General features: G+C 45.0%; 1 protein-coding gene across 3 annotated transcripts; it reads right to left on the bottom strand.

Annotated features, from left to right (window-relative positions):
• Nucleotides 1–151: 151 nt before the first annotated feature.
• DTYMK (deoxythymidylate kinase) lies at nucleotides 152–27,111 on the bottom strand. 3 transcript variants are annotated; one of them, XM_005295764.5, is made up of 5 exons: nucleotides 26,718–27,111; nucleotides 25,413–25,521; nucleotides 16,790–16,880; nucleotides 1,319–1,516; nucleotides 152–812 (listed from the first exon to the last, which is right to left on the bottom strand). In XM_005295764.5, exons 1-5 carry the CDS (start codon nucleotides 26,929–26,931, stop codon nucleotides 702–704), a joined length of 723 nt encoding a protein of 240 aa, XP_005295821.1. In that variant the 5' UTR covers nucleotides 26,932–27,111; the 3' UTR covers nucleotides 152–701. The 3 variants fall into 3 exon arrangements, with proteins under 3 accessions (XP_005295821.1, XP_065413212.1, XP_065413213.1); XM_065557140.1 differs by having other exon boundaries at nucleotides 26,625–26,952; XM_065557141.1 differs by lacking the exon at nucleotides 1,319–1,516 and having other exon boundaries at nucleotides 26,625–27,002.
• Between the last annotated feature and the right edge of the window lie 245 nt (nucleotides 27,112–27,356).

Below are 27,356 nucleotides of genomic sequence, written 5' to 3'. Positions count from 1 at the left end.
CTTAGGTGTCCCACATCTCAGGCTGGTGTTTGAAACACTAGATCACCTTTCATCTAAGGAAGTGTACAGGCTTGGGTTGATACTTTTCCAAAAGTGATTTCAAACCAGCTTACTTAAATATTTGTTGCTGTCACAAAAAAGGACACTAAAATAAAAGGCACTAATTTATTAGCAAGACTTCCACAAATTAAGAGTTTGAGTTAGTATGTTTAATAAGTTATGGGAAGGGGAATCCCACAGGCATATGATTATGAAAAATGACAGTTCTCTAAGTACAAATGTAGAAAAACCCCTTTCCCCTTCTCTTGATTCACAACCCGATCTCCCCCACCTCAAGTCCCACTACCATAACTCATTGTGGTAATTAGCCAAAAGTTCCACTTACAATTACTTGTTTTATACATTTTGTCATTGCTCTTGCACAAGGTTTGTACCTGGCTTATAGGAAGATTTACAATAAAGTCTGCATTTATAAAATACATCAGGAAGATGGCTTGTAAGAGCCAATTTACAGAGGAGGAGTTAGATAAAACCAGAGGTCTCCAAAGTATTTTTGGTCTATAAAAACAATGCTCTGTGATCTAAACTGCAGCTATTAAAGGTGAAGGAGTCTGTGAGGAAGATCTGAGAGATGCCAGTTCCCCTTCAATCAGATCTGGAGCAGAATATGCTGCAGGAAGAGGGTGGAGTAAAAGCCAATTCTATTTCCAGAGTGCTCCTATGGGCTTATTCTGAACCTCCTGCATAGCCTCCTCAGTGAAAGACTTAATTTCATTATGCAACTCTTCAATGCTCTTCGAAGCATCAATTGTCTGTTTCCAAAATAAAAGCATTACATTTAAAACATTTCTCAGTGCCCAACGCTTTCATTAGAGGAGAAAATAAGACAGTAGATCCAGACCACAGAAATGCAGGTCACCAACTGCATGAATGGGAAGTCAGGTTTTCAGTGCAGTTGTACATAAATTCTGTATTTTTAAAAATGTGGTTAATTAACAGTAGTTTAATATCTGCTGAAGTGATCACTTACTTTCTTGATCTAGTTTTATATCAAGCTTGATATCTTATTGTTCTAGTCATTCAAAGGGCGAGTTGCAATTCCTGCATCCTACCTACATGAGAAGGTCAAGATGGCATCTCCCTGTGACTGTGCTACATTGTAGCAGTTTGGTCTTCACTGTTTAATTTCAAGGATTAGAAAACCCTTTATATTATACAACAGTTTTTCTTTGAAGGGGGCTCCAAAGGATAAGTCTTGAGAAGTTTAGTTTTAATTCATTGACCCATCTAGAGCCTTCCTGGAAGGTAATTCCCTTACCTTCCAGTTTAAAGTCTTGTCCTTTATCAGATGGTGGTAGTTCTGTAGAACTTTCTCCTGGAAGGAGCTGTTCTCATAGCGTTCATTTCCAAAGTCCCCTCGTTTTGCTGCCTCCAACGTGCTCAACTGAAGAAATAGGATCAAATCTGGCTTTGGAAGCCCTACATCAGGCTGTTTGCACCAATCCAAGGAGAAATTCTGTCCAAAGTGAGAAGGAGAAATAAATCAGAGGTGGAAGAAAAAAATCAATGAAAATGAGAGAGCAGATCAACAACAGACCAGCAGGAAAAAGAGTTGGGGAAAATGAACATCCACTGAAGAACTACTAACAAGTGGACCAGATTCTCATTTGGTGTAAATCTATGTAGCTCCATTGACTTCAAAGGAGCTATGCCAATTTACACCAGCTGACAATAGCCCAGTTTATGTATACTAGAAAAGACACCCCAAATACTTATGGCCTGATCTTCAGAGGTGCTGTGCACCTATAGCTCTCACTGAAGTCAACATGAACTACAGGTGCTTAGCACCTTGGCACATGAGATTACAGACATTTAAACACTGAGTCACTTTTTCAAATAATTAGAATCATAGAATATCAGGGTTGGAAGGGACCTCAGGAGGTCATCTAGTCCAACCCCCTGCTCAAAGCAGGACCGATCCCTAAATGGCCTCTCAAGGATTGAACTCACAACCCTGGGTGTAGCAGGTCAATGCTCAAACCACTGAGAAAGAGAAGGGCTACATGGAGGATCATAGTGAGCCTGTGAGGCTAGTGAAATCTGCCAGGAAACGCGGGACCCACAGAGACAAGGACAGAGCTTTGTCACAACTGGTTTCAGGAGCGGGATCATCTTTCACAGCGTGGTGGAAGAGAGGTTAAAAAAATGTGCACTGGGGTTTTGGATTTTTGTTTGTTTGTTTGCTTTGTACCACAATGGAGGAGGTGGTAAGAGCTCTGGTACAAGCCATGGCAGCCCAGCAGCAGGCCACCCGGGTTCAGGCAATGGTGCAACAGGAGTCTATGCGGCTACAGCAGGAAACCATTCAATTATTAATGGGTCAGGCGACCCAAGATCATGCCCTCTTGCGAGAGGTAGTGGGCCAGCTGAAGATCCTCACCACCCAGGCCCGGGGGTCCGACAGAACACGAACCCTGAGGGCCACTGGTTGTCTGCCAAAGATGAAATTGGAAGTTGACGTACAAGCATATCTCCTCTCATTCAAAAGAACTGCTCAGCGTGAGATGTGGCCCCAGGAGCAGAGGACCAGCATTCTTGCCCCATTTTTGTGCAGAGAGGCCCAGTAGGCCTACTTTGACTTGCCTGCCATGGACGCCACTGACTATACCCGGCTGAAGGCAGAGATCCTAGCACAATCAGGGGTGTCGGCAGCGGTACGGGCCCAGAGGTCCAGTGAGTGGAAGTATCAGGAGAACAAACCCCTGAGGTCCCAGCTATTCGACCTCATACACCTCACGCAGAAGTGGTTACAGCCCACGGTGTGCAGCCCAGAGGAGATTTTGGAGACCCTGGTCATGGATCATTACATGCAAGGACTGCCAGCAGATCTCCACAAATGGGTAGGCCAGAACGATCCATCCACCTATGATGAGATGATCACGCTGGTAGAAAGATGCATGACAGCCAGGGAATTGACCCAACTACCCAAGGAAGGTCCCTTTCAAAGTAAGCATCAGAACCAACCCTGGAAGGTTGGGGAGCCAAACCCCTGGGGAGTCCTAGGTGGAAGAAGGGGGGGCCAAAAACCAGCAGGGACCCCAGAAGGAAGGGATTGGCCTGAGTGGGGGGAACCCTGGGACTAAACCCCCTAACTCCCGTGATAGGGGAATGATTAGAAGCAATTACACTGGTCTACAATTTTTGAGAAGTCGTCTGCTTCAGAGAGAAAATGTGCTATTATGTATTTTGATGTGCTGAATCCAAATATGAATTAAAACAACTGATTGGCTACTGTTTCTAAGATATTTAAGTTTTTACATTTTATGTCTATGTATACTGTGTAGATAGAGTTTTAATTATAAATTGTAAACCTAGGTCTTTTCATGTGTTTATGGTTGCTTTACATGATATTTCACCTGTCCTGTTTATGTAACCCTTTAAAAATCAGCAAAAGGGTTATATAAATAACATTTATTATGAAACAAAAGGTAAAAAACTATTCTGTACATAGTTTAGTCCTATTCAGTGTCTACTCGGCGCTTCTTGGCTTGTCTCTTGTATTCATTAAATGGAGCATCTCTTGTCATTGTCCAGCAATATTCTGCAAGCATGGATGGGCTCCATTTCCCTGATAGCGTTTCTCCATTTTTGCAATGTCCTGGTGAAATCGCTCGCTGTGCTCGTCGCTCACTGCTCCGCAGTTTGGTGGAAAAAAATCTAGATGAGAGTGCAAAAAATGTATCTTTAGTGACATGTTGCAACCAAGGCTTTTGTATGCCTTGAGGAGGTTTTCCACCAACAACCTGTAGTTGTCTGCCTTATTGTTTCCGAGAAAATTTATTGCCACTAACTGGAAGGCTTTCCATGCTGTCTTTTCCTTGCCACGCAGTGCATGGTCAAATGCATCATCTCGAAGAAGTTCACGAATCTGAGGACCAACAAAGACACCTTCCTTTATCTTAGCTTCACTTAACCTTGGAAATTTTCCACGGAGGTACTTGAAAGCTGCTTGTGTTTTATCAATGGCCTTGACAAAGTTCTTCATCAGACCCAGCTTGATGTGTAAGGGTGGTAACAAAATCTTCCTTGATTCAACAAGTGGTGGATGCTGAACACTTTTCCTCCCAGGCTCCAATGACTGTCGGAGTGGCCAATTTTTCTTGGTGTAGTGGGAATCTCTTGCACGACTATCCCGTTCGCAGAGAAAAGAGCAGTACTTTGTGTATCCAGTCTGCAGACCAAGCAAGAGAGCAACAACCTTCAAATCGCCACAAAGCTGCCACTGATGTTGGTCATAGTTTATGCACCTCAAAAGTTGTTTCATGCTGTCATAGGTTTCCTTCATATGGACTGCATGACCAACTGGAATTGATGGCAAAACATTGCCATTATGCAGTAAAACAGCTTTAAGACTCGTCTTTGATGAATCAATGAACAGTCTCCACTCATCTGGATCGTGAACGATGTTGAGGGCTGCCATCGCACCATCGATGTTGTTGCAGGCTACAAGATCACCTTCCATGAAGAAGAATGGGACAAGATCCTTTTGACGGTCACGGAACATGGAAACCCTAACATCACCTGCCAGGAGATTCCACTGCTGTAGTCTGGAGCCCAACAGCTCTGCCTTACTCTTGGGTAGTTCCAAATCCCTGACAAGGTCATTCAGTTCACCTTGTGTTATGAGATGTGGTTCAGAGGAGGAGGATGGAAGAAAATGTGGGTCCTGTGACATTGATGGTTCAGGACCAGAAGTTTCATCCTCTTCCTCGTCTGACTCAAGTGAGAATGATTCTGGTGCATCAGGAACCGGCAGTCCTTCTCCGTTGGGTACTGGGCGTATAGCTGATGGAATGTTTGGATAATGCACAGTCCACTTTTTCTTCTTTGACACACCTTTCCCAACTGGAGGCACCATGCAGAAGTAACAATTGCTGGTATGATCTGTTGGCTCTCTCCAAATCATTGGCACTGCAAAAGGCATAGATTTCCTTTTCCTGTTCAACCACTGGCGAAGATTTGTTGCACAAGTGTTGCAGCATATGTGTGGGGCCCCCCTCTTGTCCTGATCTCCAATTTTGCAGCCAAAATAAAGGTGATAGGCTTTCTTAACCATAGTGGTTATACTGCGCTTTTGTGATGCAAAAGTCACTTCACCACAAGCATAGCAGAAGTTATCTGCACTGTTCACACAAGTACGAGGCATCTCTGCTCACTCTGGCTAAACAGAAATGTGTCCCTTTGCAAAATCAAACACTGACAAATAAGAGCACGACACTGTATGATTTCTAGAGCTGATATAGGGCAATTTGTTCAGCAGAGTGATGCAAGCTTCGTTATGATTGCATCATCCATGACTTCTAGGAATAACATGATGCAATTCATATCATGTATGACGCAATACCAGCTTCAGATTGCATCATTCATTGTTTTGCCTAAAAAGCAAGTACTGTCCAAACTCAGTCATAGATTTATTCATAGATCCAGTCTATGTCATTTTAGTCATTTCTGGTTTAAATTGAGATCCCTTCCCTTTATAACTCACTTATCCTCCGCCATTCCCAAGTCAAGGGTCATCTATACTGACCCAATAGCATATCTTGAAAACTAGAGCCAATCAACAGTTTTAAGCATCATTTTCGTTCTCAGTGACCCAGAATTAGTAAAGTTTGACTACATTTATTTCAGAAGCATTTTGGCTGTAGAGCAGTGTTATAGATGTTATGCATATGGGGAATGGGGACACACAGTAGCAGAGTGTCCCAGCACCGAGGAGCCTATGCAATGTAACTTGGGGGGATTGGGAGGTCCTGTGCTCCCTTATCCACCGTGCATGCGTCGCATTAGCCCTGCATAACTACACCAGGCCGGTGAAGATAAACTGAGCAGAAACTACAGTGCTTGTGGACTCTGGGAGTGCTATCACCTTTATATCGGGTACACTGGTAAAAAGTAGCCAGCTGCTACAAGCCAAACGCATAGCAGTGACGTGTGTGCAGGGGGCCGTGAGCCATTACCCCACCATCCCGGTGGAGATAGAGGTTCAGGGGAACCCCATTGAGGTGACAGTGGGCATAGTTCCTAAACTCCCATATCCTATAGTCATTGGGAGGGACTATCCACGATTTGATAATTTACTCCCCCCAGAGAGGCTGGAGGGAGGTGGGGACCCTGAGGGCAGCGACTCGTCGCCGGGGGAATGTCAACCCCGATGTTTGCTGAGATTTCTCAGGATCTGTTCTCAGCTCCCCCAAAGACCTGGAAGACAAAAAAAAAGAGAGGAAGGCTGCGAAAGCTTTGGGAACCTGGATCCTGACCCAGGCCCAGAAGACCACCCTAGTAGGCAGATGGACACGAGCAGCCATCAGAGAAACTACCACCACGGAAAGTGAGCCAGAGGCTGGCCCCAGCCGTGACGGTGGCAAGCCATTGGAAGAAGCAGAAGCCGGCCCCTGGGAGCTCAGGCAGGTTAGTTCCGTGAGAGAGACTTTCGAGCGGGATCAGGCAGAGGACCCTAGATATGATAATGCTAGGAAAGAGGTGGCCAAGATAGATGGAATCCCCGTGGATGGGAAGGTCCGGGGTCCAGGACCTTACTTTATTGTGAAGAAAGATCTCATACCGCGTGCTGCAAATGCAGGAGCAAGAGATACATCAACTTCTAGTGCCATGAAAACATCAAAAAGCCATATTTGAGCCTCGCCCACAGTCACCTATTTGGAGAAAACCCAGGCATGGATCCTGCGGAGGTTCTTCTGGCCAGGAGTACACAAAGATGTCCGGCGATACTGCATCTCTTGTCCAGAGTGTCAGCTACATAGCCCATGTCCACACTTGTGGGCCCCTTTGATACCTTGTCCAATAATAGAGGTACCATTTGAATGTATAGCCATGGATCTGGTTGGGCCCCTAGAGAAGACAGCTCGGGGCCACCAACATGTGCTTATTGTACTAAACTATGCAACCCGATACCTGGAAGCCGTCCCCCTATGCAACACGGCTTCCAAGACAATAGCTAAGGAGCTAGTACAGATCTTTGCCTGGGTTGGGCTACCCAAGGGACATCTTTCGTGTCCAAGTTGATGAAAGATCTCTGTTCGCTGCTCCACATACAAGTCCTACAGCTCTCTGTATACCACCTGCAAACAGATGGCCTTGTGGAAAGGTTCAATAGGACCTTCAAGGCCATGATCAGGAAAGTGGTGAGGTGGGATGGGAAAGATTGGGATACCCTATTGCCTTACCTCATGTTGCCATTTGGGAGGTTCTGCAAGCCTCCACGTGTTTCTCTGTTCAAACTACTATACGGGCGCCACCCCCAGGGCATATTGGATATAGCCAGAGAAACTTGGGAAGAGGAGCCAAATCCCGGAAGGAACATAGTCGAGCATGTACTGCAGATAAGGGATCGGATTGCCCGAGTTAAGCCCATTATATGGGAATACTTGGAGAGAGCATAGGAGACCCAACAAACCCATTATAACCACCAAGCAAAGCTTTGACGGTTCCAACCAGGGGAACGAGTGATGGTCCTGGTGCCCATAGCAGAAAGTAAACTGTTGGCCCAGTGGCAGGGACCCTACAAAGTGATCGAAGCCATGGGAGAGGTGAACTATAAGGTGCGGCAGCCAGGCCGCAGGAAACCAGAGCAAATTTACCACATCCATCTTCTAAAACCATGGCACGATCGAGAGGCATGCTTAGTCACCTAGGAGACCCTTCCCCAGGAGGATAACTTACACAAGTTAGGATATCACCTGACTTGACGCTGATCCAAAAGATCGAGGCAACCGACATGATTAATCACAACTGAGATGTGTTTTCTACAAAACCGGGGCGGATGACTGACCTATCACCATATCCACACGATCCCCAGAGCCAAGGTAACATTGAGACCCTACCAAATCCCAGCAGCCAAAAGAGAAGAAATCAAGGCCGAAGTAAAGAAAATGTTAGAATAAGGGGTTACTGAAGAATCTTACAGTAAGGGTCCAGTCCAATCATTCTAGTGCCTAAACCTGACGGTACCACGAGATTCTTTAATGACTTTCGCCGACTGAATGAAGTATCCCAATTCGATGCATACCCCATACCACACATTGACGAACTGGTTGGCCGACTGGATAGTACCCGATTCTTGACTACACTGGATCTGACAAAAGTGTAGTGGCAGATTCCCCTGACCAAAGCAGCTAAAAAAAAAAAAAAAAACCAGCATTCTCCATCCCGGACAGGCTATTCCAGTACACCGTCCTCCTTTTCAGGCTACGTGGAGTCCCGCCCACATTCCAGCGCCTCATGGATAAACTGCTGCACCCCCATACTAGTTATGCAGCCGCGTACCTAGATGATATCATCTATACGCCAGACTGGGGAACCCACTTGGAGAAAGTTGAGGCAGTACTGCGCACATTAAGGCGGACTGGCCTCACCGCTAAATGCGCCATAGGGCTAGCAGAGGCTAGGTACCTGGAAGATATTGTAAGAAGGGGCATAGTGAAGCCTCAAACGAATAAGCAAGAGGCAATTCAAAACTGGCCCCAGATGACCCAAAAGAAGCAGGTCCGCACGTTCCTAGGTGTGGTAGGCTATTACAGACGTTTTATTCCCCACTTCACCACTAGGGCAAGTCCTCTAACGGACCTGGTGAAGGCCCGAGGTCCAGACATAGTGAAGTGAACCAATGCAGCAGAGGGAGCATTCATAGACCTTTAGACGGCCCTCTATAATGACCCCATACTCATAGTCCCGGACTTTAACAAGGAATTTATTTTCAAACAGATGCTTCCGAGGTGGGGTTGGGAGCGGTTCTGTCACAACTGGTTGGAGAAGAACATCCGATCCTCTACCTAAGCAGAAAGCTGCTCCCAAGAGAACAGAAGTATGCAGTAGTCAAGAGAGAATGCCTTGCTGTCAAATAGGCTATGGAGACACTGCGTTGTTACTTCTTAGGCTGGCGATTTACTCTTGTGATGGACCATGTGAATGCAACTGCATAAGGAAAAGAATGCAAAGGTCACAAGGTGGTTCTTATCCCTCCAACCATTCCAGTTCCGCATACAGCACAGGGCTGGATGCCACCACAGCAACGCTGATGGTCTGTCACGAGCACACTCCCTGGCGTCCCAAGTTGCCCTACTCTATGGTGTTGAGCAGAATGGGGGGGGGGGAATATGTGACAAGGCAAGGCTAAATGGCTATAGTAAAGTAATGGGAGACAGATATATTAGCCACAGGCTAAACGAATCCCTGTTACCAGGATAAGCAAATAGCAGCTGCTCCAGGTCAATTAAGACACCTGGGGCAAATTAAGATCTTTCCAGAAGGCAGGGAGGTCAGCTAGGTTGATTGGAACACCTGAAGCCAATCAGGGGCTGGCTGAAACTAGTTAAAAGCCTCCCAGTTAGTCAGGTGGGGACATGTGTCAGGAGCTGTAGGAGGAAGCGGCGCTGTTGGAGAGAGTGAGCAGTACAAACCATATCAGGCACAAGGAAGGAGGCCCTGAGGTAAGGGTGAAGTGGATCTTGAGGAAGTGGCTCAGGGCATTGTACACATTCTGTTTCTAAATAATCAGCTACCATAGCTGATACTATTAGGTTCCCTGGGCTGGAGCCTGGAGTATAGGGTGGGCCCGGGCTCCCCCCTTTTGCCCCTGATTAATCACTGAGACTGTGAGACAACAGAGACTGTGCAAGGGAGGGTGGCTTCTCCTCACCTCCCTTACTGGGTTATGATGAAAATGGCTCAGTAGGCTGTGACCTTTGCCTCTCTCGAGAGAAGGGCTACGTGGAGGGTCACAGTGAGCCTCTGCGGCTAGTGAAATCTACCAGGAAACGTGGGACCCACAGAGACAAGGACAGAGCTTTGTCATAACATGTAATCTACCACTTCAGTAAGCTATTTGATACAGTTCCACATGGGAAATTATTAGTTACATTAGAGAAGAATCAAAAGGTGGGTAAGGAACTGGTTAAAGGAGAGACTACAACACGTCATACTGACAGGTGAACAGTCAGACTGGAGGGAGGTTACTAATGGAGTTCCTCAGGGATCAGTCCTGGGATCAGTCTTATTCAACATTTTCGTTCACGACCACAGCACAAAAAATGTGAGTGTGGTAATAAAATTTCCAGATGACACAAAGATGCCAATATAGAGGAGGACTGGAATATCATACAAGAAGATCTGGATAATCCTGAAAACTGTAGTAATAAAAATGGGATGAAATTTTATAGTGCAAAGTCATGCACTTAGGAACTATCAATCGGAATTTTTGCTATATGCTGGGGACTTATCAGTTGGAAGCAATAGGAGGAGGAGAAAGGTCTGTGTGTATTAGTTAATCAAAGGATGACTATGAGCAGCCAATGTGATGTGACTATGAAAAAAAGCTAGTGCATCAAGCAAGGTATTTCCAGTAGAGAGAGAGCAGTGTTAGTATCATTATACAAGGCACCGGTGAGACCTCATCTAGAATACTGTGTGCAATTCTGGTCTCCCATGTGTAAGAAAGATGAATTCAAACTGGAACAGGCACAGAGAAAGGCTACTAGGTAATCAGAGGAATGGAGAACATACCTTAGAGAGGAGACTTAAGGAGCTTGGCTTGTTTAGCATAACCAAACAAAGGCTATGGGGAGATATGATTGCTCTCTCTAAATCCATCAGAGGGATAAACACCAGGAAGGGAGAGGAGTTATTTAAGTTAAAGGCCAATGTGGACACAAGAATATGTGGCTATAAACGGCCATCAACAAGTTTAGGCTTGAAATATGCGAAGGTTTCTAACCATCAGAGGAGAGAAGTTCTGGAACAGCCTTCCAAGGGGAGCAGTAGGGGCAAAATCCTAACAGGTGTCAAGACTGAACTTGATAAGTTTATGGAAGGAGTGGTATGTTGAGGTTGCCTATAATGGCATGTGGCTGTTCTGCGACTGCTAGTAACAAATATCTCCCAAGGCTGGAGATGGGACACTACGAGATAGGAAGAGCTCTGAGTTACTACAGTGAATTCTTTCTCAGGAGACTGGCTGGTGGGTCTTACCCACATGCTCAGGGTCTAACCGACTGCCATGTTTGGGGTCAGGAAAGAATTCCCCCCCCGGTCAGATATGCAGAGACTCTGGGGATTTTTCACCTTCCTTTGAAGCATGGGTCACAGGTGACTTGCAGGTGTAAACTAGAGTAAATGGTGGATTCTCTGTAACTTGAAGTCTTTAAATCATGATTTGAAAACTTCAGTACCTCAGTCAGACATTATGGTTCTGTTATAGGAGTGAGTGGGTGAGGTTCTGTCATCTATGATGTGCAGGAGGTCAGACTAGCTGATCGCAATGGTCCATTCTGGCCTTCAAGTCTGAGTCACTAAAGATGGTAGAAAGCCAATTCGTTAAACCTACAAAGCTTTTGCCACTCACTTACAAATATAAATCCTTTCATTAATCTCCTATAAGATTCCAGGGCTAGAGGCAAATTCTTAAATAGCCTCCAATTTCTCTGGGCTAGCAGAGCAGATGAAGGTCTTGAATGAACCAATCTTCTAAGCAGAAGTGAGTAGTAATTACCATAAATTAGGGCTGTCAAGCAATTCAATAGAATACCATTTATTTAAATATTTTTGGATGTTTTCTACATTTTCAAATATATTTATTTCAATTACAACAAAGAATACAAAGTGTACAGTGCTCACTTTATATTTATTTTTGATTACAAATATTTGCACTGTAAAAAAACAAATTGTATTTTCAATTCACCTAATATAAGTAATCTCTTTATCATGATAGCTGAACTTACAAATATCAAATTATGTACAAAAAATAACAGCATTCAAAACTAAAACAATGTAAAACTTTAGAGCCTAGAAGTCCACTCAGTCAGACTTAAGCCAATCGCTCAGACAAACAAGTTTGATTAGAATCATAGAATATTAGGGTTGTAAGAGACGTCAGGAAGTCATCTAGTTCAATCCCCTGCTCAAAGCAGGACCAAAACTAACAATCATCCCAGCCAGAGCTTTGTCAAGCCAGGCCTTAAAAACCTCTAAGGATGGAGATTCCACCACCTCCCTAGGTAACCCATTCTAGTGTTTCACCTCCCTCCTAGTGAAATAGTTTCCTAATAGCCAACCTAGACCTTCCCCAATGCAACTTGAGACCATTGCTTCTTGTTCTGTCATCTGCCACCACTGAGAACAGCCTAGCTCCATTCTCTTTGGAACCACCCTTCAGATAGTTGAAGGCTGCTATCAAATCGCCCTTCACTCTTCTCTTCTGCAGACTAAATAACCCCAGTTCCCTCAGCCTCTTCTCATAAGTCATGTGCCCTAGCCGCCTAATCATTTTCGCTGCCCTCCGCTGGACTCTCTCCAGTTTGGTCCCTTCAGTAGTGGGGGGACCAAAACTGGACACAATACTTCAGGTGTGCCTCACCAGTGCCAAATAGAGGGGAATAATCACTTCCCTCGATCTGCTGGCAATTCTCCTACTAATACAGCCCAATATGCCATTGGCCTTCTTGGCAACAAGGGCACACTGCTGACTCGTATCCAGCTTCTCGTCCACTGTAATCCCCAGGTCCTTTTCTGCAGAACTGCTACTTAGCCAGTCATTCCCCAGCCTGTAGTGGTGCATGGGATTCTTCCTTCCTAAGGTTACATTTGCAGGAGACAATGTCACCTGAAAGTGAGAACAGGCATTCGCATGGCACTGTTGTAACTTATGTTGCAAGATATTTACGTGCCAGATGCGATAAAGATTCATATGTCCCTTCATGCTTTAACCACCATTCCAGAGGGAAGCAAAAGTGGATGGGAACCTGGGAGGCAGTGACCATGAGATGGTCGAGTTCAGGATCCTGACACAAGGAAGAAAGGAGAGCAGCAGAATACGGACCCTGGACTTCAGGAAAGCAGACTTTGACTTCCTCAGGGAAGGGCAGGATCCCTGGGAGAATAACATGAGGGGGAAAGGAGTCCAGGAGAGCTGGCTGTATTTTAAAGAATCCTTATTGAGGTTGCAGGAACAAACCATCCCGATGTTTAGAAAGAATAGTAAATATGGCAGGCGACCAGCTTGGCTTAACAGTGAAATCCTTGCTGATCTTAAACACAAAAAAGAAGCTTACAAGAAGTGGAAGATTGGACAAATGACCAGGGAGGAGTATACAAATATTGCTTAGGCGTGCAGGAGTGAAATCAGGAAGGCCAAATCAAACTTGGAGTTGCAGCTAGCAAGAGATGTTAAGAGTAACAAGAAGGGTTTCTTCAGGTATGTTAGCAATAAGAAGGTGGTCAAGGAAAGTGTGGGCCCCTTACTGAATGAGGGAGGCAACCTAGTGACAGAGGATGTGGAAAAAGCTAATGTACTCAATGCTTTTTTTGGGCCTTTGTCTTCATGAACAAGGTCAGCTCCCAGACTACTGCACTGGGCAGCACAGCATGAGGAGGAGGTGACCAGCCCTCTGTGGAGAAAGAAGTGGTTCAGGACTATTTAGAAAAGCTGGACGAGCACATGGGGCCGGATGCGCTGCATCCAAGGGTGCTAAACGAGTTGGCAGATGTGATTGCAGAGCCATTGGCCATTATCTTTGAAAACTCATGGCGATTGAGAGAGGTCCCGGATGACTGGAAAAAGGCTAATTTAGTGCTCATCTTTAAAAAGGGGAAGGAGGAGGATCCGGGGAATTACAGGCCAGTCAGCCTCACCTCAGTCCCTGGAAAAATCATGGAGCAGGTCCTCAAGGAATGAATTCTGATGCACGTAGAGGAGAGGAAAGTGATCTGGAACAGTCAGCATGGATTCACCAAGGGCAAGTCATGCCTGACTAACCTAATTGCCTTCTGTGACAAGATAACTGGCTCTGCAGATGAGGGAAAAGCAGTGGACGTGTTATTCCTTGACTTTAGCAAAGCTTTTGATACGGTTTCCCACAGTATTCTTGATGGCAAGTTAAGAAGTATGAGCTGGATGGACTATAAGATGGATAGAAAGCTGGCTAGACCGTCGGGCTCAACAGGTAGTGATCAATGGCTCCATGTCTAGTTGGCAGCTGGTATCAAGCGGAGTGCCCCAAGGGTCGGTCCTGGGGCTGCTTTTGTTCAATATCTTCATTAATGATCTTGAGGATGGCCTGGATTGCACCCTCAGCAAGTTTGCAGATGACACTAAACTGGGAGGAGTGGTAGATATGCTGGAGGGTAGGGATAGGATACAGAGGGATCTAGACAAATTAGAGAATTGGGCCAAAAGAAATCTGATGAGGTTCAACAAGGACAAGTGCAGAGTCCTGCGCTTAGTACAGAAGAATCCCATGCACTGCTACAGACTAGGGACCGAATGGCTAGGCAGCAGTTCTGCAGAAAAGCACCTAGGGGTTACAGTGGACGAGAAACTGGACATGAGTCGACAGTGTGTCCTTGTTGCCAAGAAGGCTAACGACATTTTGGGCTGTATAAGTAGGGGCATTGCCAGCAGATCGAGGGATGTGATCATTCCCCTCTATTCGACATTGGTGAGGCCTTATCTGGAGTACTGTGTCTGGTTTTGGGCCCCACACTGTCACAGGCCCAAGGATTCCCTCCCTCGGGGTCCCATGGGAAGGCAAATCAGCATTGAATGTTGCTAACGTGGTTGCAAGCATCGCAAGGCATTTCGGGGGAGGGTCAAAGGTGTGAGTGTGAAATGGAAGATTCCTTTCCAGGTTGCAAGAGGCCAAGAGGGGGAAGGAGGAAGAGGGCAGAGAACGGGTTAACTTGACACTTTAGCTAGCTCCGTGTGAAGATAAGACGCTGGCCCCGATCCAAGGTCATGGGCTCGACGAGAAATCTACAGCTGCCCAGCTGTGAGAAGAGGAGAACTAACTTGAGCAGGGCTGCAGAGACAGAAGTAAGAACAGTGAGAGCGAATGAGATGACAAAGGCCAACGGGAGGAAAACAAAGTCTCTGGAGCTGGTGTGTTTTGAGAAGCCGAGGAGGCCACAGCAAGCCGGTTTGGACTGGTACAAAGTGCACCAGGAACAGAGGGTTCTAAAATGAAAACACCCCCAAAAGAATCCAGGACTTAAAAACCCTCCTGAGAGCCAAAGCAAGTCGGAGATCACAGTGGACCCTGGACGACCCGTGCACAGTACAAGAACTCCCGTCCACCCGTCCACCCCTCCCCCTCTTCTTCTTATGTTACACCCAGGCTTGGCCAGCCTCGGGTCATGTGTGTGTGAGTATGAAAGTGGGTTAGGGCTGAGGTACTAACTCTTTCTTTCTTCCTTTGAGTGACGTGGGAGCAGTCCCAACACTCACCGCTGTTGTTTTATTATTTTATTAATAAAGCTTTAAAACTTAAACCCTTGGTGTGCTCCGGCATCTCCTCCCCTAAAGATCCTGCGGCCTCAGCCTGATCACCTGATGCCCCGGACAGACTGGTAACAAATCTGTCACAACACTACAAGAAGGATGTGGAAAAATTGGAAAGAGTTCAGCGGAGGGCAAGAAAAATGATTAGGGGGCTGGAGCACATGACTTATGAGGAGAGGCTGAGAAACTGGCATTGTTTAGTCTGCAGAAGAGAAGAATGAGGGGGGATTTGATAGCTGCTTTCAACTACCTGAAAGGGGATTCCACAGAGGATGGATCTAGACTGTTCTCAATGGTCCCAGATGACAGAACAAGGAGTAATGGTTTCAAGTTGCAGTGGGGGAGGTTTAGGTTGGATATTAGGAAAAACTTTTTCATTAGGAGGGTGGTGAAGCACTGGAATGGGTTACCTAGGGAGGTGGTGGAATCTCGTTCCTTAGAGGTTTTTAAGGTCAAGCTTGACAAAGCCCTGGCTGGGATGATTTAGTTGGGGATTTGAGCAGGGGGTTGGACTAGATGACCTCCTGAGGTCCCTTCCAACCCTGAAATTCTATGATTCTATGATATGCATCCATGCTGATGATGGGTTCTGCTCGATAACGATCCAAAGCAGAGTGGACCGATGCATGTTCATTTTCATCATCTGAGTCAGATGCCACCAGCAGAAGGTTGATTTTCTTTTTTAGTGGTTCGGGTTCTGTAGTTTCCGCATCTGAGAGTTGCTCTCTTAAGACTTCTGAAAGCATGCTCCACACCTCATCCCTCTCAGATTTTGGAGAGCACTTCAGATTCTTAAACCTTGGGTCGAGTGCTGTAGCTATTTTTAGAAATCTCACATTGGTACCTTCTTTGCATTTTGTCAAATCTGCAGTGACAGTGTTCGTAAATCAAACGTGCTGGGTCATCATCAGAGACTGCTATAACACAAAATATATGGCAGAATGCAGGTAAAACAGAGCAGGGGACATACAATTCTCCCCCAAGGAGTTCAGTCACACATTTAAATGAGCATAATCAACATGGAATGGTGGCTGAAGCATGATGGGGCATACGAATGTTTAGCATATCTGGCACTTAAATACCTTGCAATACCAACTACAACAGTGCCATGCGAACGCCTGTTCTCACTTTCAGGTGACAGTGTAAATAAGAAGCAGGCAGCAGAATTGCCTGTAAATGTAAACAAACTTGTTTGTCTTACCAACTGGCTGAACAAGAAGTAGGACTGAGTGGACTTGTAGGCTCTAAAGTTTTACATTGTTTTGTTTTTGAGTGCAGATATGTTACAAAAAAAATCTGCGTTTGTAAGTTACACTTTCAGGCTAGAGATTGCACTACAGTACTTGTATGAGGTGAATTGAAAAATACTATTTCTTTTGTTTATCATTTTTACAGTGCCCTCCCAATTAGACGCAGACACTGCCTTTCTGTTCATTCACTTACCTCTTTGGCACTTGTGAAGGCCACCCCGGAAAAGGCGTATCTGTCCACCACTAGAGTGATGCCTTGATTTAACTTCTCTTTAATCAACGGCCTGAACAACAGAAAGAAAAGACACATCATACTCCATTGTACCCAGGCATAAATGATAAGAATTCAACACAGAGGACACAGCAGGTGGGCTCTTTTCAATTAGTTGATGCACTTGGCTATAATGATCTCCAGCAACTGTGGGGTTACAATACTTTGTCAGTCGAGGCTGTGATTTTTGTTTATAAGCTCTGTCCCTCACAGTCTCTCAATGCTCTGAAAATCAAACCCAACCTTGTTCATCACTATCCTTCCAGCCAAGGAGGAATGGATGGGACTCTTTCCAGAGACAAACAGTGCTGCAAGAAGTATGCTTGCTATGGCTGCTGCTACCTGAAATAGTGTTACTTTCATCCTGCCCTTTATTAGGGGCTGAGCAAATAACCTCGCATCGCCTAGCATAAAAAGCAAATTCCAGAGCCACTAATCCTAAGTCTACTGCATGGTAATGCAGAGCACTAGTTCATCCAGTTAAATGACCTATGGACAAAGTCACAGCCAAGCTGAAAGTATCTACAGTTGGGACCAAACGAGTGGTTTAGTTCAATTTTTTTATTTAGTATAGCAGATACAACAAGGACTGTGTGTCTCTTGGGCAAAAAATCACTTGAACTTAACCCAAAATGGACAATAATGTGTCAAGACTCACGCATCTGTCTTCCATACTGAGAATTCATGCATGTTCTCTATCTGCTTGGCATTAGATACGAATGAGCTACCACCAGCCTCAGCAGGATCAGATAAGCCTTTGGAAAATGCAGCTTTTAAAAATAGAAACATATTTTCTATTTTACAGATTTCCAGCTAATAGCACTACTTTTCACAAATTTAAACCATTACCCTTGTAAAAGTCTGGTTTGACTAAAACCCTACATCATTCTACCACTTATTGCACAAAAGGAGTAGCATCCAGGTTGAACTGTCAATAGATCATATTAAAGGCAGTACCCACTCTCTGTAATAAATAGTGTAGTGCATACTTCATCATAAAGCAAGAGAGCTGAAGCTTAACTTGAAAAATGAAGGGAAGAACACCAGTTCTTTAAGAGCATCTCAGCAGCAAGAGATTTAGTGAGACTACACTCTAAGGCCTCAATTCTGCAGTTGATCCATGTGAGAGCAGGGACTAAGAATGTTTCACCCTCTGATGCCAGGAAGCAGATATGGGGGCTGATTTTGAGAGTTATCACACTACATTAATTTCAATGGGAGTTAAGGGGCCTCAGTGTGATGGGTTGGGTCACAGAAACCTTGGGACTGCCACCTGATGTGCTGGGACTATCTCTAAGCCCGTTTTCCCTGGCAGCTTAGGACTTCAGTACCTTGCCTGGTTGTGCCAGACACGATAGCCTGCTATAAACACAGACCCAGGTCTGAACCACGTCCCCCAGAAGCTGCAGGCTTAACTGAAAACAGCTTAAGAAGTGCTCCTGTCTCCAGCACCCAGATACCCAGCTCCCAATGGGGTCCAAACCCCAAATAAATCAATTTTACCCTTTATAAAGCTTATACAGGTAAACCCATAAATTGTCTATCTTCTATAACACTCAGAGAGAGAGATGCACAGCTGTTTGCTCCCCCAGGTATTAATCACTTACTCTGGGTTAATTAATAAGTAAAAAGTGGTTTTATTATATATAAAAAGTAGGATTTAAGTGGTTCCAAGTACTACAGCCAGAACAAAGTAAATTACCAAACAAAATAAAACAAAACACACAAGTCTAAGCCTAATACAGTAGGAAACTAAATGCAGGTAAATCTCACCCTCAGAGATGTTCCAATAAGCTTCTTTTACAGACTAAACTTCCTCCTAGTCTGGGTCCAGCAATTGCTCACACCCCTGTAATTATTGTCCTTTGTTCCAGTATCTTTCAGGCATCCTTTGGGGTGGAGAGGCTATCTCTTGAGCCAGCTGAAGACAAAATAGAGGGGTTTCCAGGGGCTTATATAGTCTCTCTCTTGTGGGTGGAAACTCCTCTCTCCCCACTTTAGAATCACAGCTACAAGATGGAGTTTTGGAGTCACATCGGCAAGTCACATGTCCATGCATGACTCAGTTCTCTACAGGCCGACGCCATTGCCCATGTTAGCCCGAATGTTCCCAAGAAAGCTCAGATGTGGATTGGCATCTATCAAGGTCCACTGTTAGCTAAGTGCTCCCAATTACTTGAATAACCCCTTCATACTATATTGACCAAATCTGCCTTAGGTGCTTCCTACAGCAAACTTTAAATACAAGCATAGAGCCAACACTCATAACTTCAAATATAAAAATGATACATGCATACCAATAGGATGAATACACTCAGTAGAACATAACCTTTGCAAAGATATATTACATGGCATATCTAGCATAAAACATTCCAGTTATGTCATATTTACACTCATAAGCATATTTCTATAAAGCATTATGGGGCGCAACGTCACACTCAGCACATAGAAAATCAGGTCAGATCCTGTAACAAGCTCTCCACTGGTGGACCCAATGCATGCCCAGAGACACACTGCAATCAACGAGCCTCCACACAAGTGCCAGTGTCTGCCTGCGTAGAGCTCATTGCAGCCTTGGGGCCTTATTTCAGTGCAAATGTAGGCACCAAAGTTTGGAAGTTTTAGGCTGGGGGAGTTTGTTCCAGAGAGGTGTTAAGCTACTCTCACTGAAGTTCTAATGAGAGAGGCTCAGCATCAAGCCATAAGCTTGCAATAGCATTTGTTAGGTGGGAGAGCAGTGAACTAAGAGCAGTTCTTACAAATGAGCAGTTCTTACATTGTCTTCTTATATATGGATGTTGAAGTAGAAAGCCTGGGCCACTCCCATCCCTCTTAAATCACTTAGAAGTTTCATCACAATTTCCCTTGATTAAAGTTGAGGGAGTATGACTCAATCAAAAGTCCTAGGGACTGGTCAGAATCATGTTGAATGTTGTTAACCATGTATTTTGAATTTTATCATCATACTAGACGGTAGCATAATACATGATTTAGAAGGTAAATGTCATTTTTAATTGTATGAAAAACACAGAATCCATGCCCTAGCGCCTTACAACTACGCCACTTATGCCAAGCTCCACTGGGAGAAGCTGTAGTTCTCTGTTGCTACCATAGAGTCACATTTACTCACTCAGTGCTCTCCTCTGAGCTCAATCCACCCTGTGATTGTTGCTGTTCCCTCTACTTAAGACCAGGCAGAGGAAATTCAAAAATAGACCTGGTAACATTGAAGAAATATTCCCACACCATAGGCAGGTATCTGTCCCCCCCTTTCCCCCCCCAAAAAATTAACAGACTAGATCAAGGATTCAAGAACAGATGCTTGGCTCAGAACACAGGCAAGTTATCCCTATAGTTTAGACGGCTATATACATAAACTACAAATCAAGAAATTATGTGAACCCAAGATTAAGAATACTGTGTGAGAAATCTAAATCAGACTTGTTGGTATGGCAAATTCAGAGCTGGAGAAAGGCGTTCCACATCAGTCTCTGTGCCTTCAGCTACAACATTAGGAAAAGCATGAAGACTTTATCTTAATTTTAGCATTAATTAATTTAGTGCTCATAAAGTGATGGATTTCTAGTTCTAGCCTAATTCAAGATGATGCTAGCAGATGCTTCAGTACACCTCAATCCGAACCTAAAGCACTCTTAATTCTATTCCAGGCTGCTCTTAAGAATGCCAATCAGATCATATCGGGAGGTGACTTTGTGATACACACAGAAGTGATAGGAAAACGAGACTACCAAATTCACTTTCATTTATAGTTGAGCTTTTAATTAAGATTTCAAGAGATTACCAAGGTAACATGTTAATCCACTGTGTGATGGAGTCTCCAAAAACCTCATGTAAGGTCTGGGCCTTTTTCTGCAGCCATGTAAGGAGAGCAGTAGCTATGAGCCAAGAAGCAGAAAGTCACATCCTCACCTTCCTTTTAAGTTATATCAAAACAATGTAATATTGGGCTGTTAAGAAGGCACCCCTACTAATAGTACCCATCATACCAGATAAGCAAGGAATCTCTTAAGATGTTTAAAGAAAATGTTGTTTGACAGCATTCTGTCTGGCAAGGAAACACTTATCAACAGTTTAGGTGTGAAATCTCTACTTCTTTATTGTTTTGCCTTTATGATCCCTACTTCTCTATTGTTTATCTGTATGGTTTCTGTCTGTTACATAACTAATTTTGCTAGATGTAAATCAACTATGGTGGTGGGATGTGATTGATTAAAGATTTTTTCATAATGGGCTAGGATTGGTGAAAGATATGGTTTTATAGTACTTTAGTTTAAAATGATTGGTTAAGGCACAGCTAAGCAGGACTCAAGTTTCACTATATAAGCTGCGGTCCAAAAGGAAGTTCTTTGGAACCAACTCCAGGACACAGTCCCAAGATCATAGCTGCTAGATCTCAACAGCCTGCCAATCATACCATGCAGAAGCTGGAGTCCCCAGATGACCTGATTCTGACTGGCCCTCAGGAAAATTTCATCTTCCTTCTTGGGAGTGATAAGCATTGTATTCGTAGCACGTGCATTCTGTTTTGGTGGTTGTTAATAAATAGAGGTTACGGATATTACTGTGTAAGGCTCTTTCACTGGTAAAAGACCACGCAAATCCATAGAAGAGTATGCCCTAAGCCCTAGGAATTGGGTATGGGTGGCCCTGAGCTCTAGGAACTGGCTAAAGGTAGGTGCCTTTTGCCTGGAGCGCTAGGAACTGGGAAAGGGTGGAGGTGCCTAAATCAATCGGATTATGCCTTGAGCCCTAGGAACTGGGTAAAGGTGGGTGCCCTAGAGTGTGCAGGTAACAAATTTGGTGGAGAATGTGGACAGCCTATGGTCATTTGGACTGAACTGATAGAGCTTCACACAGTGAATAATTGTAGAAAAGTAATAGCAGCAGAATACCTGTGCATTTTTTCAATAAGGGCCACTACCTACTTGACAGAATAACCATTCTGAAGCTTCAGGAGGGAACAAAGAAAAGGAGCAGGAGGGGTGAGGGTTAGCTGAAGAGCCCACCTTCCTTGCTAAATGGGTAGCAGAACAAGGTCCATGCCCATGGGGATAAGATTCTTTCCAGGGGAGGGATGTCCTTGAGTCTGCTTGTAAGGGGTTTAAAGTAGGGCTGCTGATTAATCACCATTAACTCACACGATTAACTAAAATAAATAAATCGCGATGAATTGCACTGTTAAACAATAGAATACCAATTGAAATGTATTAAATATTTTTGGATTTTTTTTACATTTTCAAATATCTATTTCAATTACATCACAGAATACAAGTGTACTCACTTTATATTTTTTATTATAAATATTTGCACTGTAAAAAACAAAGAAATAATATTTTTCAATTCACCTCATACAAGTACTGTAGTGAAATCTTTTTATCATGAAAGTGCAACTTACAAATGTAGGGTTTTTTTGTTATGTAACTGCACTCAAAAACAAAACAATGTAAAACTTTAGAGCCTATTAGTCCACTCAGTCCTACTTTTGGGCAGCCAATTGCTAAGACAAACAAGTTTGTTTACATTTAAGGGAGATAATGCTACCCACTTCTTAATTACAATGTCACCTGAAAGTGAGAACAGGCTGTCGCGTGGCACTGTTGTAGCTGGCACTGCAAGATATTTACGTGCCAGATGTGCTAAAGATACATATGCCTCTTCATGCTTTGGCCATCATTCTAGGGGACATGCTTCCATGCTGATGACGCCTGTTAAAAAAATGGGTTAATTAAATTTGTGACTGAACTCCTTGGGGAAGAACTGTATGTTTCCTGCTCTGTTTTACCCACATTCCGCCATATATTTCATGTTATAGCAGACTCGGATGATGACCCAGCACATTTTATTAGTTTTAAAAACACTTTCACTGCCAATTTGATAAAATGAAAAAGAAGATACGAATGTGAAATTTCTAAAGATAGCTACAGCACTGGACCCAAGATTAAAGAATCTGAAGTGCCTTCCAAAAATCTTAAAGATAGCTACAGCACTGGACCCAAGATTAAAGAATCTGAAGTGCCTTCCAAAAATCTGAGAGGGATGAGGTGTGGAACATGCTCTCAGAAGTCTTAAAAGAGCAACACACTGATGTGGAAACTACAGAACCCACCAAAAAAGAAAATCAACCTTCTGCTAGTGGCATCTAACTCAGATGATGTAAATGAACATGCATCGGTCCACACTTCTTTGGATCGTTATTGAGAAGAACCCATCATCAGCATGTCCTCTGGAATGGTAGTTGAAGCATCAAAGGACAAATGAATCTTTAGTGCATCTGGCACGTAAATATCTTGTGACTCCAGCTACAACAGTGCCATTCAAAGGCCTGTTCTCACTTTCAGGTGACATTGTAAACAAGAAGGAGGCAGCATTATCTTCTGCAAATGTAAACAGACTTGTCTGTCTGAGCAATTGGCTGAACAAGAAGTAGGACTGAGTAGACTTGTAGACTCTAAAGTTTTACGTTGTTTTATTTTTGAATGCAGGTTTTTTTATACATAATTCTACATTTGTAGATTCAACTTTCATGATAAAGAGATTGCACTACAGTACTTGTATTCGGTGAATTGAAAAATACTATATATTTTGTTTTTTACGGTGCAAAAACTTGTAGTCAAAAATAAATATAAAGAGATCACTGTACACTTTGTATTCTGTGTTGTAATTGAAATCAATCTATTTGCAAATGTAGAAAACAACCAAAAATATTTAAATAAATAGCATTCTATTCTTGTTTAATTGCGCGTTTAATCACTTGACAGCCCTAGTTTAAAGCATTCTGTAAACGCATAAAGCAAAAAACAAAGAAAAAAATGCTAGCAAAGCAGCAGCAACATGGGCTTTATGGAAAGCTGTCACTAATCTTTCAGCCTGGTAGCACTCCAGGAAAGACAACTGAAGGATTACAAATTAGAGTTGGATATAGTTAAGGATAATTTGGCTCAGTATAAGGCACCGCAGTGCGCCAGTGAAGCTTCAGCATTACAGAATGCAACAGCCTTATAGGCAAAAACAGGAGAGTGTGAACATTTAAAACTGAAAGTAGAAAACCTGATTGGAGAAGTATCTACATTGCAAATGAAACTAGGGGATGCTCAGGCAGCTGTCAGAACAGTGTTACAAGAAAATAAGGCTTGGGCCCAGATAAACAGTGACCAGATATGGGCAGCTGCGCAGTTATTGGGACCCCTAGAAAGGAACATCTGTCTGGACTGGATGGTGAAGGTGTTGGCACAATCTGGATGGAGGCCAGCAGATTATGAGGTCTTAGCCCAGGCCTGCACTAGTGCTTCTGACTGCGCAGTAATACGGACTGCTGAGGAGTGGTTAGGTGCAAACCGTGTTCTTGCTACCAGATGGGACTGGGTGAAGGAAGGAAGTAATGTTGGTCCGACAACACTGGAAATTGTTCCTTGTAATACTACAGGGCCCCTGTGAGTCCCCAGAATTGTATGACATTAAAAAGGAAATACTGGCCATAGCTGCCAGGGTTGTGCCAATAGTAACTGGAACCCAACTGGATTTCAATGCTTTAGCTTTTAAGACTGCATTGTTAGATGGTTTGAATTAAAAAATGAAGGTGAATTTAGGATCTATAGATCCAGCTAGTGGGTACCCCGAGTTAAAACAGGACATTTTTCAAGCAGCTATAGTTTTTCAAGACACGTTGGGACAGAAGAAGGAACTGACAGGAGAATGGAACCCGACCAGGCGGTAACTTTTGCCAAGAACGGGCCCCCAGATTTCCAAGGGGAACCAGGGGAAAAGGGGCATGATGCACCGTGGCATGTTGGAGGAAGAGAACAGGGAGGTGCAAGGGACAGCAGAGGAGCAAGAGGAAGAAATGGATATGGGTATCAGATGCAGAATAGAGAAAGAAGATGCACACAGGGAATGAAGGCATAGAGGAAGCTCATAATGGCAGGAGAACCAAAAGAGACATGGGAGGGGAAGCCCACAAGTGAGTTATTGCAGAGGGTTGTCCAGTTAGAAAGGCAAGAGGAATTGACTGACAGGGCTCCTGTAACTCCCATAACGGAGTCTATCGTTGGTGCCACTCCAATAGTGGTGCCCGCCTCCTCGGACTTCCCCTGAGGTACTGGCCCAACTACAGTATGACAAATGGGGGCGTCTCATTGTAGGGGCAACAAAGGGGAGATCTGGGAAACAAACATGCCCCACAATGTTAATTGACACAGGTGCATCAGTATGTATGCTTGGAGAGCAGTGGCTTCCCAGGGATGCTTTGGAAACCGAAAATTCAACACAACTAATATCATATACAGGGGAGACAATGAAAGCATTTATCACAAGACCAATCCTGACCTGTATAGGAAATCAGGAGTCATGCGTAAAATATTGTTTTCAGAAGCAGGATCAAATTGGGAATGGGTCTGCCTAAATCAACCGGGTTATGCCTTGAGCTCTAGGAACTGGGTTAAGGTGGGTGCCCTAAAGTGGGCAGGAAATACTTAGGATTCAAAGCTGTGCACATTACTTTAAAACTCAAAAAAAGAATTATATTTACACTTGTTCCCAGCGGTTAGCAGAGAAAAGCAGATGCACTGTGTGGTCTTCCAAATTGCTCTTGTTCTCCAAGTAGGAGCTAATTAGCCGCCCAATTTCTGTTGTTCTGTCTAGAAAGAGTACAAGAACAAGTCTGGTGAGTTATGCAGTCTCTTGCTTCAGTTACTGTGCAATATGACTTAAGATTTACGCCATGTACAAATTCCATGGAACAAATATTTTAAACCCAAAACTAAAACCAGTCATGCTTGGACATACATGTTCTGAAAATCCAACTGTTCAATTTTTAAAAATTGCTACACAAAGAGAATTTTCAAGTTGCAATGTAAACAAACAAAAAAAAACCAAAAAACAAACAACAACAAAAAACTAGGAGATGCCATAATATGGGAAGCACAACCTCAACGGCAGAGTAAAAATAAAAGGAGTAAATGCACTAAATGTAGGGAAATGTGACACAAAAGCTATGTGTCCTGGCCTTTCTAGTGTGGCAATACATTCCCACCACAAAGGATTCACTGTGACAGCCAAGGGACCATGCGACACCACAGCTGAGAATGCAGCTACAGGTATCAGTGTTACATTCCCCAATGTTTTCAGAGGCCTCTCCCCAAGTGGGGGGGGGGGGGGGCATGCCCCAGGGCAAAGCAAACACTAGCTATGAAGACATATACCTTTAAGATGATTAGACCTCTAACTGTACATGGCAGGCATGAAAAGAAGGGCAAGACACAGCACCATTGGTTTTATTTTCCTGAAGGGATACCTAGCTTTCAAACTTTGGGGGACACTGCTTACTGGAAAGCCACAGCAATCACCAGCCCTTGGTGTGCACTCCTCAGGGCCCCCCACCCCTTGTCAGAGGGCTAAATGGGGCTGCCCCACCCTGCATCAGTGGAGTTAACGGTGCTAACGCCTCCCCCAACTTCCCCACACCCGTCAGTGAGGTTAGTGGTGTCTCCCCCCTTCTGCCACAGGGATTAGCAATGTCCTCTGTTCCCTCCATGTCACTGGGGTTGGCAGTGACCCTTATGTCACGGCGGTAACGGTGCCCCACCCTTCCCTCCATGTCATGGGGGTTGGCAGCATTCCCGCAATTACAGGGGTTAGCATTGCCCCCCACTTCCCCTTCATGTCACTTGGTTTGGCGGTGCCCACCCACCTGTAGTACCCCCCCCCCATATCACGGGGGTTGGTGGTGCTCCCCACCTACCCTCCCATGTCCATATCACGTGGGTTGGGGACGGCAAGGCGCAGGGGGGGGGGCGCACAGGAAAGGTGGGGGAGGGCCAGACTCCCCCCGTACCCGGGAATCGCAGGAGCTCGGCGAGGTGCCCAGATGCCTTCAGCGCTTCCACCAGCCTCCGGCTCTGCGTGGTCTTCCCGGTCCGGTCCACACCCTCCAGCACCACCAGCGCCCCGCGTCTACACGCCATGGCCGAGGCGGCACGCGCCACAACCGTTACCACTCTTGGAGAGACAGGCGCGGGAAGGAGGAGCGTCTGCTTCCGGAGAACCATAGAGAGCCACGCGGGGACAGTTTGGACAGCAGGGGCCGCCCCAGGCCTCCAAGGCGGAGCCCCACCCCATCTGCCTAGCCCCGCCGGGGGGCAAGAGCACACGCAGGGGCGGCTCTAGCTTTTTTGCCGCCCCAAGAACGGCAGGCAGGCTGCCTTCGGCGGCTTGCCTGCGGGAGGTCCGCCGGTCCCGCGGCTTCGGCGTACCTGCCGCCGAATTCGCGGGATCGGCGGACCTCCCGCAGGCAAGCCGCCGAAGGCTGCCTGACTGCCGCCCTCACAGGGACCAGCAGGGCGCCTCCCGCGGCTTGCCACCCCAGGCACGCGCTTGGAGCGCTGGTGCCTGGAGCCGCCGCTGAGCACACGGACGGGGCCCAGGGTTTGCCTAGAGTACCGGCCTATCGGCAGCTACACAGGGGGCGCCCCAC

This window comes from Chrysemys picta, chromosome 9 (genome assembly GCF_011386835.1).
Source record: "Chrysemys picta bellii isolate R12L10 chromosome 9, ASM1138683v2, whole genome shotgun sequence".
In the NCBI taxonomy this organism is placed as follows: domain Eukaryota; kingdom Metazoa; phylum Chordata; order Testudines; family Emydidae; genus Chrysemys; species Chrysemys picta.
The sequence above is the reverse complement of the archived record's forward strand: the minus strand, read 5'-3'. Positions and strand labels throughout refer to the sequence as shown.